This window comes from Dermacentor albipictus, unplaced genomic scaffold (genome assembly GCF_038994185.2).
Source record: "Dermacentor albipictus isolate Rhodes 1998 colony unplaced genomic scaffold, USDA_Dalb.pri_finalv2 scaffold_42, whole genome shotgun sequence".
In the NCBI taxonomy this organism is placed as follows: domain Eukaryota; kingdom Metazoa; phylum Arthropoda; class Arachnida; order Ixodida; family Ixodidae; genus Dermacentor; species Dermacentor albipictus.
The window spans coordinates 302129-316900 of record NW_027225596.1 but is presented as its reverse complement, the minus strand read 5'-3'; the positions used below and the strand labels follow the sequence as shown (position 1 = coordinate 316900).

General features: G+C 45.3%; 1 protein-coding gene across 8 annotated transcripts in view; it reads right to left on the bottom strand.

Annotated features, from left to right (window-relative positions):
- Window positions 1-14772, bottom strand: part of LOC139052897 (uncharacterized) — a 355309-nt gene that overhangs the window by 108771 nt on the left and 231766 nt on the right. For 7 of the 8 annotated variants that reach the window (XR_011510113.1, XR_011510111.1, XR_011510110.1 and 4 more), the window contains one exon: window positions 5974-6007. The exons of the other annotated variant lie outside the window; for it this stretch is intronic. Coding sequence is in view for 2 of the 7 variants with exons in the window: in XM_070530057.1 (XP_070386158.1) it covers window positions 5974-6007 (34 nt within the window). In the remaining 5 variants the exon portion in view is untranslated. The remainder of the gene's footprint in view (window positions 1-5973; window positions 6008-14772) is intronic. 8 annotated transcript variants of the gene reach the window in all.

Sequence of the window (14772 nt, the reverse complement as noted above, 5' to 3'; positions counted from 1 at the left end):
CTCTATGCCCGCCTTAGACTTCTTTGGAATTTGCGGTTTACAAACCATGAGTTAAGCTTCTCAAAAGCACCTTAATCTTCTGCCAAAACAAAATTCAAAAAGCTGCAGTAGGCAACAGTCAGGCCTTATTGCAACTCTAAACGTAGCACTTCAATGACTCGTGGTTTTCGTTTTCCTTTTCTTAATTACTTTCCTCGCATTGTCAAATTATTCCATTTTGTCAAGTATGAATGCAATCTTTTTTATTCCCCATTCTTTTTTGAGACGATTTTTCCCCTTTATACAAAGTATGGGTGAAGCGATTCTTGCTATGTAACATTTGACTTCTTGTTTTTGGCCTTCAGCGCTACCAGAGTGGAGTTCCTACTTCAACGGAAGATTTCTCATCGCCATGTTGAATCGCCAGTCTCATTTTCTCCTAGCTCGGAGGAATAGGATTTTTGGCAAGTACACTGAAACGATTGCATAATTTCAGTTGCGATGCTGTGCCCCTTTGGTCATGTTTGCCGTGTTACGTTTTCAGGATATGGCGGCCTAGTCACATTAAGCAGCAAGCAGTCTCTTGAAGCAAGCACCTGATCCTGCAGTCCGTAGCGCAATATGGACTCCAAATTTAAATGCACTGTGGGCAGATTGTGCTTGTCGCTTTCCTCAGCAGCCGCGATCTGGCATGAACGGAGACCAGCATACGTGCTTACATGGTCTGTAGCGTATGAAGTTGGTAGCCACGTGGGAGGAAAGACGTGCAAATGCCAAAGGTGACGCCCACGAAATGGACGATGCAAATATTGAGACAAAGTGGTGCACGGGCAACAATTTAGCAGCCCCTGAAAGAACAAAAAGAAACGTGCTAGTTGGAAAGGAGCTGAACGCTAAAGTGGCGGTAGTCATCGTTGCCGTGTTGGCTGCGGTAGTAGATGCCTGCATCACCCGATTGCTTCGCAATGAAAGTTGCTGGTTTTTAACAGCAACTGTCGGTTCAAGCAAGTGGGATGCTCTGTCCAATCTGTTTGCACAGCTGGCCGTCGCTCGTTACCAGACCGCCATGCGCGATGATGAACAGCATTTTAGGAGGTCACATTAATGACTGCAGCGTATTTCAACAAGCTAATTTTATTTCTCTCCTTGGATGAGAACGTACATGGGCGCTCCTTGTCTTCTGCCAACCAAATAGCACATTCCGTTCACACAATTGTGGCTTGCTTGTATGGGTGTCAGTAGAGTGTATGGGTGTCAGTATGGGTGTCAGTAGAGCTCCTGCTCATTCCTCGAAAAGCAGCGAATTCCTGATGTTGTCGTAGAAGTGGGCCGGCCCGATTGACTTCTTGCTGCGGTAGATAACCGTAGCGTCCTTTTCGATGAGTCCTTCTCGCCACATGTCGTTTTCTGCCTGATGCCCTATGCGGAGCACCTCCTCTACATATGCCATGACCTAATCCGCCTTAATTAGGCTGCCGAGGAGGCCACCCGCTCTAGGAAGTGCACGTGCCCGACCCACTTAGTGCGGAGGCATGTTGCTGACATTCAAACACGCACCTTGCCCATCTGTCCCGAGTCATACATTGTAGGCAATTACGGTATGGCAGCTTGCTGGCCGCTTGTTCTTCAAAGCTTGGCCCCCGTAAGTCACCCTGCACTGCTTCATTGGTGACAGCTCCATGGCAGCCCACAGCAATGAATGAATGAATGAATGAATGTTTATTTTGACAGAAATAAAATACAAAGAATCTCTGTAAAACAGGCTGACAAAAAGGCACGAATGCCTGACTAAGTGTCAGACCCCTTCCCCGACCCATTCCCAGTGCACAAAACACACAAGCACACAGGGAAAGCATGGTAAATAAACTAGATACATGCACAAAAAAATGAAAAGTACATGAAATATGTAACAGAAATACTGAATTTGATTTGTGTACAAAAGAATGAACAGTCATACCTGAAGCGTCGGCAAATACTTGTTCACTTTTTTGTGTTATGTGGCCTACTTCGCGTTGGCGTCCCAATTTATCCCGATATTTCGCTGACATGCATACAAATAATGTATTCGAGAAGGTTAATGTCGGGACATGGACGACTTTCCTCAGGTCCCTGACCATTCTTTAGCTCTGCTAAAGAATGGTCTGCTAAAGAAAGCTCTGCCCACTTTTCGTTTCTTCTGTTGCCCTGCATGTTTACGTAGCCTACTGCATGGCAAGCTTTCTCGGTTCTTCATTTTTCGGTTAATAATCGTGATGCTATACTGAGGTTCCCTCAGGGGACCTTCTTCCTTACTACCTACCCTGGCTTCCTGAAGCGCACGTGGGCCTCCTAAAGAAGCAACAGCATGATTGTCAAGTCACCAGCCCCTTTCTCGTCCAAGCCTGAAATTCAAGTGGATCCCGTTTCGTTTACAACCACCACACCTTCTCACTTCCCTGTTTGCTTCGACAACCTCCCAACCTTTCTATCATCTCATATTCCATATTGCCTCATTAGCAGCCACTACCGCTCTTTGTACGTCTGTCTCGTACACGCACCTCCAACATTGTGAATACTACGATACGCACCTGAGGGGATAGCTCACGCAAGTTACCCACCCCCTTCGCCAAGAACTGGGCTAATCCTTTCCCATTATTGTTTAGGACGTCATTTAGCCCACCAGGTACTATTAGAAGGCTGTGCACGTAGGTATTTTCCGTGAGCTTTTTTTTGCTCGCTTCATGGCAGAACTCAGCGTCCACTTTGGAAATGTACCTATCGCCACTATTCAATCGCCTGTCACCCTCTCCACAATTCCTTCTGAGCACCTAGCCAGGTTTGAGTAGCCGGAAATAGCCGCCATTTCACTCACTCGCACCTCTCCCTCCTTCAATTTGACCTTTTCCGCGTGAGTCGCGCTCCTGCTTTGCCTGTGGCGGCCTCAAAAATAGGTGCCACACTTTCCAGCTACCTCCTCCCTACGTTACACGCATTCCCACATCTTTTGCTGAGACTCCCTCTCCTGTCACGTTGTGGGACTACATTCAATTGTCATGACCATTCTCGTTCACAATGGTGGCCCCGTTCGACGTTTCCTCGGCTACTTGAAGTCTGTCTTCCAGTACCTTCCGCTCATCACGCTCCCTATGTAGCTCATTTTTTATCTGTTCAACCTGTTTCACAAGCTCTTCCCGGAAAGCCTCCATTTTCTTCAGCCTGGCATCGATATCAGAGTGTGTCCCGATTGACTCGATTCATCTGCCTGGAGGGACCCACCGCACAATGCAGGCTTTCACGGCTTTCGACGGATGGGGCCGATGTTTTCTTTGTTTGAAAAGCGGCAAGCAGCAAGCTTATACATGTTTTCATCAGTCTGCGTTTCGCATGGATCCATTCATTTGAAGAGAGTAAGGGCAATACTGATAAACCATAACTAGGCTGGCTTTAGAAGAAGCAACTAAAGTGGGAGGTAAGGCCCCAAGGCAACCAGTAGGTAAGCACTCCCAAGTAACAAGCGACCTATTAAAAAATGACAAAGAATGAATGTGACCAACAAATCTAATCAAAAAGCAGAAACTAAGAGATACTAGAAATTATATCTTGAGAAAGACTGAAAAAGCAGTAAAAAATTGACCTAGCCTGAAAACAGTGAGAAGGAAACTAGGCATCGGACGAACAAAGATATATGCCCTCAAAGACCAACAGGGTAATATCAGCCATCTCTCAGACAGAGCAAAAGCAGCGGAAGAATTCGATATTGACCTGTACAGTACCAATAGCAGCCGCGATACCTCCGTTCAAAGTAGTAATGAACAACTTAGAGGCTTCTGCCATAACTAGCAATGAAGTTAGAAGGGCACTGCAAGACATGAAACTGGGAAAAGCAGCCCGAGAAGATAGACTACCAGTCGATTTAATCAAAGATGGTGGAGACAATGCTTTAAAAACGAGCCACTCTTTATACGAGGTGTCTATCGACTGCAAGGGTCCCAGAAAAATGGAATGCAAGCATTATACTAATCCAGAAAAGGGCGACGTTAAAAGCATTGAAAAATTATAGGCCCATTAGCTTACTCCCAGTATTATGTAGAATATTCACGAAAATAATCTCCGATAGAATAAGGGCAACACTGGACTTTATAGTCACCCATGGGAAAAGGCTGGCTTCAAGAAGGGACACTCTACAATGGATCACATCTAGGTAATTTATCAGATAATCGAAAAATCCACAGAGTACAATAAGCCTCTCTATAAGACTTTCATAGATTACGAAAAGGCATTTGATTCAGTAGAGGTACCAGCAGTCATAGAGGCATTATGTAAGCAAGGAGTACAACAGGATGCTTACATAAATATCTTGGAAAGTATCTACAGCTACCTTAATTCTCCACAAGTAGGAAGATACCTAACAAAAGGGGGTCAGACAAGGGTCAGACAAGGAGACACAGTCTTTACAATGCTATTCACCGAATGCTTGTAAGTATTCATGCAATTAAACTGTTAAGGCTCAATGGCAAATATCTCAGCAACCTCAGATTTGCAGATGACATTGTCCTGTTCAGCCCCACCGGGGATGAGTTACAACAAATGATTGAGGGCCTGAACAGAGAGAGTAATAAAAGAGTGGTGTTGAATGTCTATATGCAGAAGACGAAGGTAATTATCAATAGCCGGGCAAGGGAACAAGAGTTCAAGGTCGCCGGTCAGTCTGTAGGGTCTGTGAAGGAGCACATTCACCATAGGTCAATTACTCACAAAGGACCTTGATCAAGAGACTTAAATTTACAGAAGGATAAAAATAGGTTGGAGTGCCTAAGGCAGACATTGTCAGGTCCTGACTGGAAGTTCACCATTAGCATTAAATAGAAAGGTGTAAAATCAATGCATTCTACCTGTGGTAATATGGGGCAAAAACTTGGAGACTGACAAAGATGCTGAAAACAAGTTAAGGGGGGACGTGGCTTTGAAAGTGAACTTCCTTGTTTCTTCGTGGGTTTTGATGAAAATTCGCACAAATGTATAGAATGTCCCCTGATGCTCCCATAAAAGTTTCGGAGCGATATCTTGAGAACATTTGATTCAATGTTATTCAGCAGAATTTTTCTCCGTCTTACTTGTGGATAGCGTGGGGAAAGTAAAAAACGTGATAGAAGGCTTGTTAAGTATTGACTGCATAGCTAAATACGTCCTCAACGTCGTGACATTGTTGCTTTTTTTTTAACACAAATTTTTTGGAGCGACATCTTTATGTTACTTTCACATAGAGCACACTTTCAGGATAGATGAATAACCATATCGTAAACTTATAAAGGGCCAAGATAAGAAAGCAAGAATACAACAACCTGCATTGCAGCCCAAGGAACGTGACAAAGCAAACGAAGACAAAATATTTCAAACGGTAACAAAGAAATCTGCTCCAGAAACTGAGCAGAAAGGCAGGAAAGGTTGAGGAAACGGCAAAGTTTCCCCTTCTCTTCACTTCTCTAAAGGTACCATATTTGTAGTCTTTGGGGTGTTTTGTGAAGTGGGGCTTCTTGTACTTGTGGACTCTGGTATGGAGTGCTCCCCCCCCCCCGCTTTTTGTTTTTAAATGCCATTCCTTGCAGCTGCTGCTGCTGCTGCTCTACAAAGAGCATGGTGCCTAGGTTGCAAACCACGTGACGTGCAGAACTGTGTGGGCATGAATATAGTTTCAGTGTACATTCAGGCAGCCTGTACCCACAGGCTGCCCGATTGATAGCAATCTCCAGTACAATCAGTGAGCCTTTTTTTAGAATTGACCATGTTACTGAATGAAGGCTCTGATTGTCAGTAGCCTGCCAAATCATCTTTACTTTAGAATGAGGGAAGAACTTAGGATCAGAGAGCCAGTGATAAATGTGCAGCTGCTATAGGTGCTTTCCAGAATTTTACTTTGGTATGGTGCCTCGATCACTTCTGCGGCCAGGCGTCTGTGCCAGCCCAAGCGTCCTAGTGAACAGAAAACATCTTGAATCATGAAATACTGTGGCTTACCTATTGCAGGGGCGTCCTCCTGGTGCTCGTCCATCTGCAGCAAAACAAATAAAGACTATTATTACTTAGCAAACCTACGAGCCATATGTCCGCTTATGAGCCACATCATTTGGTATAAGAAAAACATCAATGCCCAAGCACGCCGTACATATGGTTAACCAGTGAAGCTGAAATGTGCAGCACTGGTTATCACTGGATTAATGCCGACAGTTCATTAAACGTCCGCTTCGTAGGTTGCCAGACTCTTGGTACGAAGTTGCTGCTTGCGCTCAGCTGCACAAGCCTGCTGTTGTGGCGGGTCAGCAAGATTAGCCCGACGTAGGGCAACACTGTACTTCAGTAAATCAAGGGAACAGGCTGGCTGTAGGTAGGTATACTCTTCAATGGATCAGCACACTATTTCCAGACGTATGTCCATTCATTGACATAGGAGTTATTCAAACCTATCATTTCGCGCAACTGCACGTGTCGTCTGACTTTCGTCTACCCTGGAAGATAAAGAAGACAGTTCTGACAGTTCTAGCTACTGGCTTTTCCTAAAAATAGTCAGTGCAGAATGGAAAATGTGAAATTTTACGACCGCATGCTTACATGCTACTGCAGCTCCCGGTTAAGGGGAACCGCTTCCCGCTTCACCGTCGTGAGAAAAAAAATCGGTCCAATACCACTCGGGCTCGGCGGCTGGATGCCCACCCAATTCGCCGCTTAGGCGAGCAGATTTTGTCAAGTTTTTTCGTGTGAACGTAGCCTGAAGGGTGAATCTGAGATGGCTTCGCTGGGAGGGCCGCTGAGGGGACTCCGCTCGCCGCCTTGCGTTACATTCTCTTACCCTGGAAAACTGGACGGTGTGGGGATATTGAGCTGGCTCTCTCGCTTTACTGGTGGTGATGGTAAACTTTTTCGCTTTACTCCTGTAACGTAATCATCGTGGGGGGCAGTGAACTGCCAGGGGCCTTCAGTTGTACCCGCTTATAGTGCGGCTGAGCCAGCATCAATCATCTCGCCGTAAACATAGTTATAAATCCAAGCAGTTCAAACGTACAGCATAACAGGCATTGTGTATTTCACAGTATTGGAGCGAGCCAAAACTACTATCAGGGTGTCTACCAAGTTGACATTTCCAAATTCCCTGAATTTTCCAGGTTTTCCCCGAGTGCCATTGCAAAATATCCTGAGTGACACAGAACGTAGTTTTATGTCAACGACCGCCAGACACCATGTTGCTCGATGATGTCGCTTCCTAGTAAGCATGCTTTTTAAAAAAACAAAGCAAACAACTTAATCCTGTTTGAATAGTAAGGAGTACGCGTTTTATTGAAAAAGAAATCGGAAGGGAGGGGTTATGCAAAATGCACAGCGAATAAGGTATCTTCGAAAGTAATAGCAAAACCCATTAAGAATCGAGTCGAACTATTCTCAAATACAAATAAAGAGATGCATACAGAATATTTTTGAATATGAGCTATTTCTATCAGCTAATTGGTTTGAGGCCCGATCTTTATCGCAGGTGAGATTCTCTCGCAACAGCTGGTAAGTCAACCTCAACTGTACTGCCATACTCTCAGCCCAGGCAGAACATCTGAGTGTTGCGTTTCACTGTTTTAAAGAGTTTTTTTTTTGCTTGGACGAGGGACACCTGCATCTCGGCATCAGCCAACACTTTGCTTTTATATTGCAAGCTCCTAGAAAAAAAACTGGCGGCATGCTTCCCAACCCGCTCAACCTGCTTGCCAACCCCGCTCTTGCCAACCGCTTGGCAACCGGCAAGCGGTTGGCAAGAGCGGGGTCTGCAACAAAGACATGTTAAACTAAAGTTCTGGTACAAAGAAAATCATGCAACACATGCAACCGCATTTAACAAATTTATATGCTATAAACGAACAATGAGACGGTCAGTTTCAGTTTGTCATTCGTTCATAACAATTGGTTAAAGACAAGGGTCCCTAAGAGACTGCACCACGAACCTTGTTGTCATCAACTGCCATAGTTAATTTTTCAGAATATGCTACGAAATGAAAGTTGGACAAAGTACTATTCATAGCTGTTATCACAGTGCGCGATTTGCTCATGATGGCTCAACATCCCATGGCAGCGCCAAAGATGCAGTAAATTCTGTTTATCAGTGTGGTGGTATTTTACAGTTTAATTATGAAGCAACCGCTACTATTCGCAAACAAAAGTTATTTCCAGGTTTTCATGTCATACAGAAATTACCTATTCATGGACTTTGTCAAAAATGTCGTTTTAGTGAAGGGCAATTTGTAGGACTATTTTGTAGTGTGCTAGCAGAAATCGGCGAAATAAAAATGTTTGCCCTTTTATAGGCAGTATACGAGACTCCTAAAAAACTTTCCATGCTACAATGAAAGAACTACATGAAATAGTTTGATGGAGGCAAAAGGCGTAGCCCACCAGAAAGCGAGGAAAAGAAGGACACGACCACACAAATTGCGGGATCACAGCACACTCTTCACTAGGCTGCAAAGAACATGTGCTGAGTACGCAGATAGCACCACTCGTGACAGTATGGGTTGTTTTGCGAAAAAAAAATAATGCCAGGCACATGAATTCCAACTCTTTACCAGCCATCTCATCACCAAAGCTGGCGATGCGATATGCCTCAATGATAAGCCCGATCATATTGTTGACGCCTTTTCCAAGAATTACCGTATTTCCAAAGAAGGTCTGTGTGTTCCGGATGCACATGTAGTCTGTCCTTTTCTCCAGTTTCTAGTGCCCTAGGCCTTTTGCACCCATCATGCCGTACCCTCAAGCCCAACACACAACTTGGTCAACTTCATGAAAAAGCAGTTCTATATTTGATGAAAGTCAGAGGCGAGATATGCATGATGTGTACCTAAATTTCAGCATCTATAGGTTGCACACATCCAATATACCAAATTACCAATGCATCTGTTTCAGTTCATCACTCGCGTAGTTTAAGAACCACGAAGCGTGTTTGTGCCACGAAGCTTAAATTGAGAGCAAGTTGGTAGTGTATTATGGGTGATGCAGTTTGAAGCGTCAGGTAGTGACACCTACTGCAAAAAACCATTATTCAAGCAATCGATAATCTTACAGTATGTACCCTTCTGAGCTATGTCTTCAAGCGTCCCTAATGACCTATACGCCTCAGCGTGATAAATTCAGCAAAAAAATGCTGCTACATTAAGTGCAATCTATAGTACATTCAAATGTTTCTCGATTAACTATCAGATCTTTTTAAAGTATTGAATGCTCCTTTCATCCATAATATGCGTTCTGCAAGGTTAGCAGTAGGGCTCCCCACTTTCATGGCCAAACTTACAGCATTTTCCTTATACATTTTTTTAAAGCGACCCATACTTGAGGTCAAGTTCAAGTAGAAGTATCTGAACTGATTACATCATGGTGGCTGGCCAGCCTGTGTATTTTGAGTCCCAACAAAGCCATCATATGTTACAGTGAACCAAGAAGGTCAGGAAGAAAGGAGGCCAAAGGGGGCCAATGAGAACATTTCATTTGCATTTAATCTGTGATTAATTTATTCATTCGTGTAATATTGCAAAGCTATCCTTCCCTCCTTCGGCTTTCCCACTGCTGCTGCTGTCCGGCATACGGCATTGGTGAGCGGGGAGCGGGGGGGTTCGAGGTCCAAGGAATGGCAACGCTTGAAATTCCCTTTGCGTCCACCCTTGGATGGATGGATGTTACGCGAGTCCCCTTTAGAACGAGGCGGTGGGCTGGGCCACCAAGCTGTTGTTATTATACTGTGTAAAGTCTTTCCTAAGCTAAAAACGAAAGAAAAAAAACATGCTGAATTCCAATATTCTTATTTCCTGACGCCCTATTACGAACTATGCTTTTGTAAGTCTTAGTTTTTTTGTCGTTTCCCTACTTCCACTAATCTCCAATCACGTCTCACTAATATCTATTGCGGAAATGATTACTTTCCTCCTGCTCTCGCTCAACCCAAAGCTTAAAGGAGGCCAGTGGTCAAGTAGTTAATAGATTATATCAGCCTCTCCGACTTTCCGCTCGACGTTCTTCCTTCCTGTGCTGCTCACTCAACAGGCTGCATACTTGCTGACCGCCTTCCTAGTTGTTATCCACCACCGCAAATCAATGCTTTTTCCTGCACAAACAAATACCTCAACACTCAGCCAAATCATTGTCTTTCATATTCCTCAGTCATTCCTCATAATGAATTTTACTGTGAGATTCCCTCACTTCAAAACTAGTACAGTGCATATCCATCTGTACAGCTTCATTTGTAGTCTTCCCGTGAGAACCCAACGCAAAGCGACCCACGGACATATGGTTGCCATCAAGTCTCGATTGTACCCCTGATTTCAAGCAAACAACTACATTTCCGAAGGTAGGTCCTGGAACCATTACACTTTTCCACATACTTCGGAACACTTCGTACATGCTACAGCCCCATAGCCCTGTGTTTGAATATGGCTGCATTCTTTTCCCCTTACTTCTATTGTTTTTTGCTGTTTTTCCATATACCTAGTGCCTTCGTCTATCTAAATACCAAGGTATTTACGTTCTTTTATCCGAGCTATTTCCCGGCCCTGTATTGCCACTGGCTGTTCACTGTCTTCATTGAATACCATAAAACCCCATTTTCTCACGCTAAATTGCAAACCTAAATTGCAGCCTTCCTGTTCACAGATAACAGCCAGACGTTGCAAAACAATTTGCTTGTTAGCTAGCAACACAATGCCGTCCGCATAAAATAAACCTGGAAGCTGCTGCTCTGCTATTGTATCCGCTTGACTGTATGAGACTAAGCCTCATATTGCTTCCTTCTAGCGCCTTCTGTATCCTCACCATATCCTCACTGACCTCCTTCTTCTGGCTGCGCCAGCGGTGTCGGCCAACCAAAACACAGGAAACGGGTGCCTGCGGTCAGAATGGTTTCTCCCTCCCGCTCCCTTTCACACCCAATCAACCCTCGTCACGTGCCCTTTACCCACACGCCCTTTTCTCAGAGTGCGTGGCGGCGCGCGTGAGATCGCGGGAAGCTCGCAAGAGCTTTGTGAGGAGAAGCACACTTGCGGGGGCGTGGCTCACCATGGAGTACGATACATCGATATGCCGGTGCACGGGAGCTCTATATAAGTGGAACAATAGCGCAATACTTTTGCATGAGATTCCGCAAGGGAGTTTTCAACTTTTCGATATAGGCGATAATTTGATATATGCGGGATAGACTGTACTAGGAAAATGCAAAACAAAAGAGATACAGCAAAGGAGGGTGCAGAAAAGGAGTCAAACACGGCGCTGTTAATTTGTACTTCCCCCAAATTACTACCAAACTTGCTCCAATGTAGATACGAACACTCGAATACTAGAACGATGCGAAACATAATACAAAGATAGGAAGACAAACACGGCGCGACGACTCTGGTCTTCCTTCAATTCTTTTTCTAAAAACCTGTTCCTGTGTTGCAGTGGAGTCACGAGCACTAAAACATATGCAACAGCAGGTGCACTGCGGGTCTCGCCATCACCCACTTTCCTTTTGAACATGCTGGCCTCATTGATGCTAAACAATATGTACAGGGAACGAGGTCTAACGGGGTGCCAAGCGTCTTCACTTCCCCATTTTCCTTCGAAACCTACTCGAGCATTACCGTGCATACGCACATTCTAGAAAAATGCAAAGCAAAGGAGGTACAGTAAAGGAGAGTATCAAACGCTGCGCTATGAGCCTAAACATCCGCCACTTTCGTTCCAAACCTTCCTCCAGCGTGCCATGGATGTGCAAATAGTGGGAAAACACGAAATCGAGAAGATAAAGGGTAGAAGGTCCAAATTCGATAACGTAAGTCTGCGGTGCCCCCACTTTCCTTCAGAACCTGCCGCCAAGATATGTGAATAGAAGAAAAACACGAAGCAAAGGAGATAGAGGGAAGGGGAGCGAAGCACAGCACCATAGGTTTGTACTTCCACGTAATTACTTTGCTCCACGTAACAAATTTGCTCCAATGTAGCTGTAAATGCACTGTGAAGCATACTAGAATGCCAAACAAAGAATATACAACAATAGGGAGTCAAACACATCGAGTTGAGTCTGGACTTCGCCTATGTTTATTCTAAAAACCTGCTCCAGCGTTGGAATGAATGCGGGAGTACTAGGAAAACCTAGAACAGTGTTGACACCATGAGTTTGAACATCCGGCCACTTTCCTTCATAACCAGCCCTCGGCATTGCCCTGGATGCGCAAATACTAGAAAAATATTAAACAGAGTATATACACGAAAGGGGGCTAATTAGGGTGCTGCGAGTCTCGATTTCTCCATATTGCTTCCAAACCTGCTCCAGCGTTACCGTGCATACGCGAATAGTAGAAAAACACAAAGGAGATACAATAAAGGAGGGTGTAAAATGTTGATTTGTTAGCCAAAACCTCCGTCGCTTTTCTTCCTAACCTTTCTTCAGCGTGTTGTGGATGCGAAAATATTAGGAAAAAAAGAAGCAGTGAATATAAAGGGAGGGGGACAACGACGGTGCCGGGAGTGTAGACGGCCCGAGTTTTGTTGCAATCCTTCTCACCGTGTCCCGCGAATTTGCGTATACTAGAAAAACGTGAACCAGAGGACATACAGGAAAGGGGCGCTGACGGTGGCCCTGCCAGTGTAGGCTTCCCTCACTGTCGTTCCAAACCTTCCTAGAAAGTGCCTTGGATGCACGAATATTAGAAAAACACAGAGGAGATATGGCGAAGGAAAGAAAATGACGGTGCCGCGACCCACTTGGAAACCTTCTAACAGCGTGCCGTCAATCTGCGAATATTACAAAAACGTGTACAACAGAAGATGCAGGAAAGGGGCATTGATGGCGGTGCAGTGAGTCTATGCATAGTGCAGATGGTGCAAGATAATGCAGTGCCGAGCCGACCCGCGACGAAGGTGAGGCAGGCGTTAAGCACTCCCCTTACCAGGGCCGCTCCCGAAGATGGCGCAATATCGACCCTACCCGCGGCGGATGTGAAGGAGGCGTTAAAGGGACACTAAAGTGAAAAGTGATTTCTTCTGCATCACTAAATTGCCGTTCCACAACACCAAAAATACCACTCTTATAACGATAGGACGTTTGGTGAGCTAAAAAGAGCGCAATAACGAAATACGGGTGGCGACGCCTACTTCAGTTCCCGCACCTGGGGGCTCAGTGACGTCTTCGATTCCGATGGCATCTTCTTTGGCCACCTAATTATATATAGCGGAACAGATTGACTACATTGTGTTCTAAAGGAGCCAAATATGAAGCATGGCAAGTTTAGGGAACCTCTATTCAGCCGACGCGGCACAAATGCAAAAACATACTTTGCAATCCCTGACGTCACGCTGATATACCGGCACTGGAGTTTCGGTGCGAAATAATATACTGATACTTGTATCTTCATTTTCTCATCTAATATTCAAACAATGTTTTTGAAATGACTGCCTGCAGGGTTCTCAAACAATGCTCCGTTAGTCTTATTTAACTTATATTTTGTTTCGCTTTAGTCTCCCTGTACACATTCCCGACTTTCGTTCCAAACCTTCCTCCAGCGTGCGCTGGACACGTGAAAAGAAATTGGCCTACTATTGCGCTTCTTAGTAATGCATACAGAACACGCAGTACAAAACGTAAGCGGTTCTGCGTATCGGATTCGGTAGCACACACTGCAATACGCCGCTATCGAGTCGCCCCTCTGGTGATAATATAGTGGTTCACAATAGTGGAGTGGTTCACAGTAGTGGAGAAAGGGGGGGGGGGAGAGTAGCAAATATTTATTCTTCCTTAAGAGCTGGCATGAGAAAATGCCCGGAGAACACGGGTATCCAGTAGAGGTCACGCACTCTTCACTACAGACAGTAACAGGACGAAACGCTAGAATTGTTTTTAGTGTCACCGCAACGGCACTGCGCCAGCTAAGGGGATGTACAGGGCAAGAGTGGAGGTGGCAGGACAGCCAGGCGCAAGCACTGCCAGAGGTGACATGTGACACCGAGGAACGCGCTCCGCAAACGGGGAAGCGATAGACGCGGCAGAGAGCCATACAGCCACGAGACGCAGAGACGAAGGAGTGGATAACCGAGGATCAGGCGCGAAGCGGTAAGGCGCGCCCGCCACCGGCACCGCTGCAGTGCCGCGACAGTGGGAGAAGGGACGGCGAAGCCGGAGTGGAGGGTAGCAGCGAGAGTAACCCAAACAGCGCTACGCGAAGGAATGGAGCGAGAGGATACGTTTGAACCCGTGATCCGGCTTTCGAGGACAAGGGGCATAGGGTTTCCTACAATATACTGGTGCTAACTCTGGTGCTGCAGTCGTCCTGCCATGGGGATGATGGGAGGTACGTGGATTTGTCGCATATTCGTGCTTGTGTATTCAGAAGTTTTTGCGGGTTTGTATGTTACCCTCTATAAATCTTACTGTCGTAAATTTCATAGCAATCAAAACAATCGCAACTCTAATTGAAAATGTTGAGCTTGTCGAAGTGGGCAAATCGAAACTCACGAAACATCTCAAGGTGACTGATGCCTGCGACAAATTCGTAAGGGTGCTTCACATCGTTTATCGATACATGCATCTGTGGCCTAATGGTTTCAATATCCGGCGTCTGTGATTGAGGTACTGTGTTCAAATCCTGCTGTCGGACAATGTTAATGTTTATTTAACTACCAATTACACAGTACACTGTTGAAAATGGCGAGCTTACGAAGTCACAAAGCCACTTGAAGCCAAAAGGACGAAATTAGGCAAATCCATGTACCTCCCATAACTCCCACGCTGGTGCAACCACTGCTACTGCAGCTGCCGTT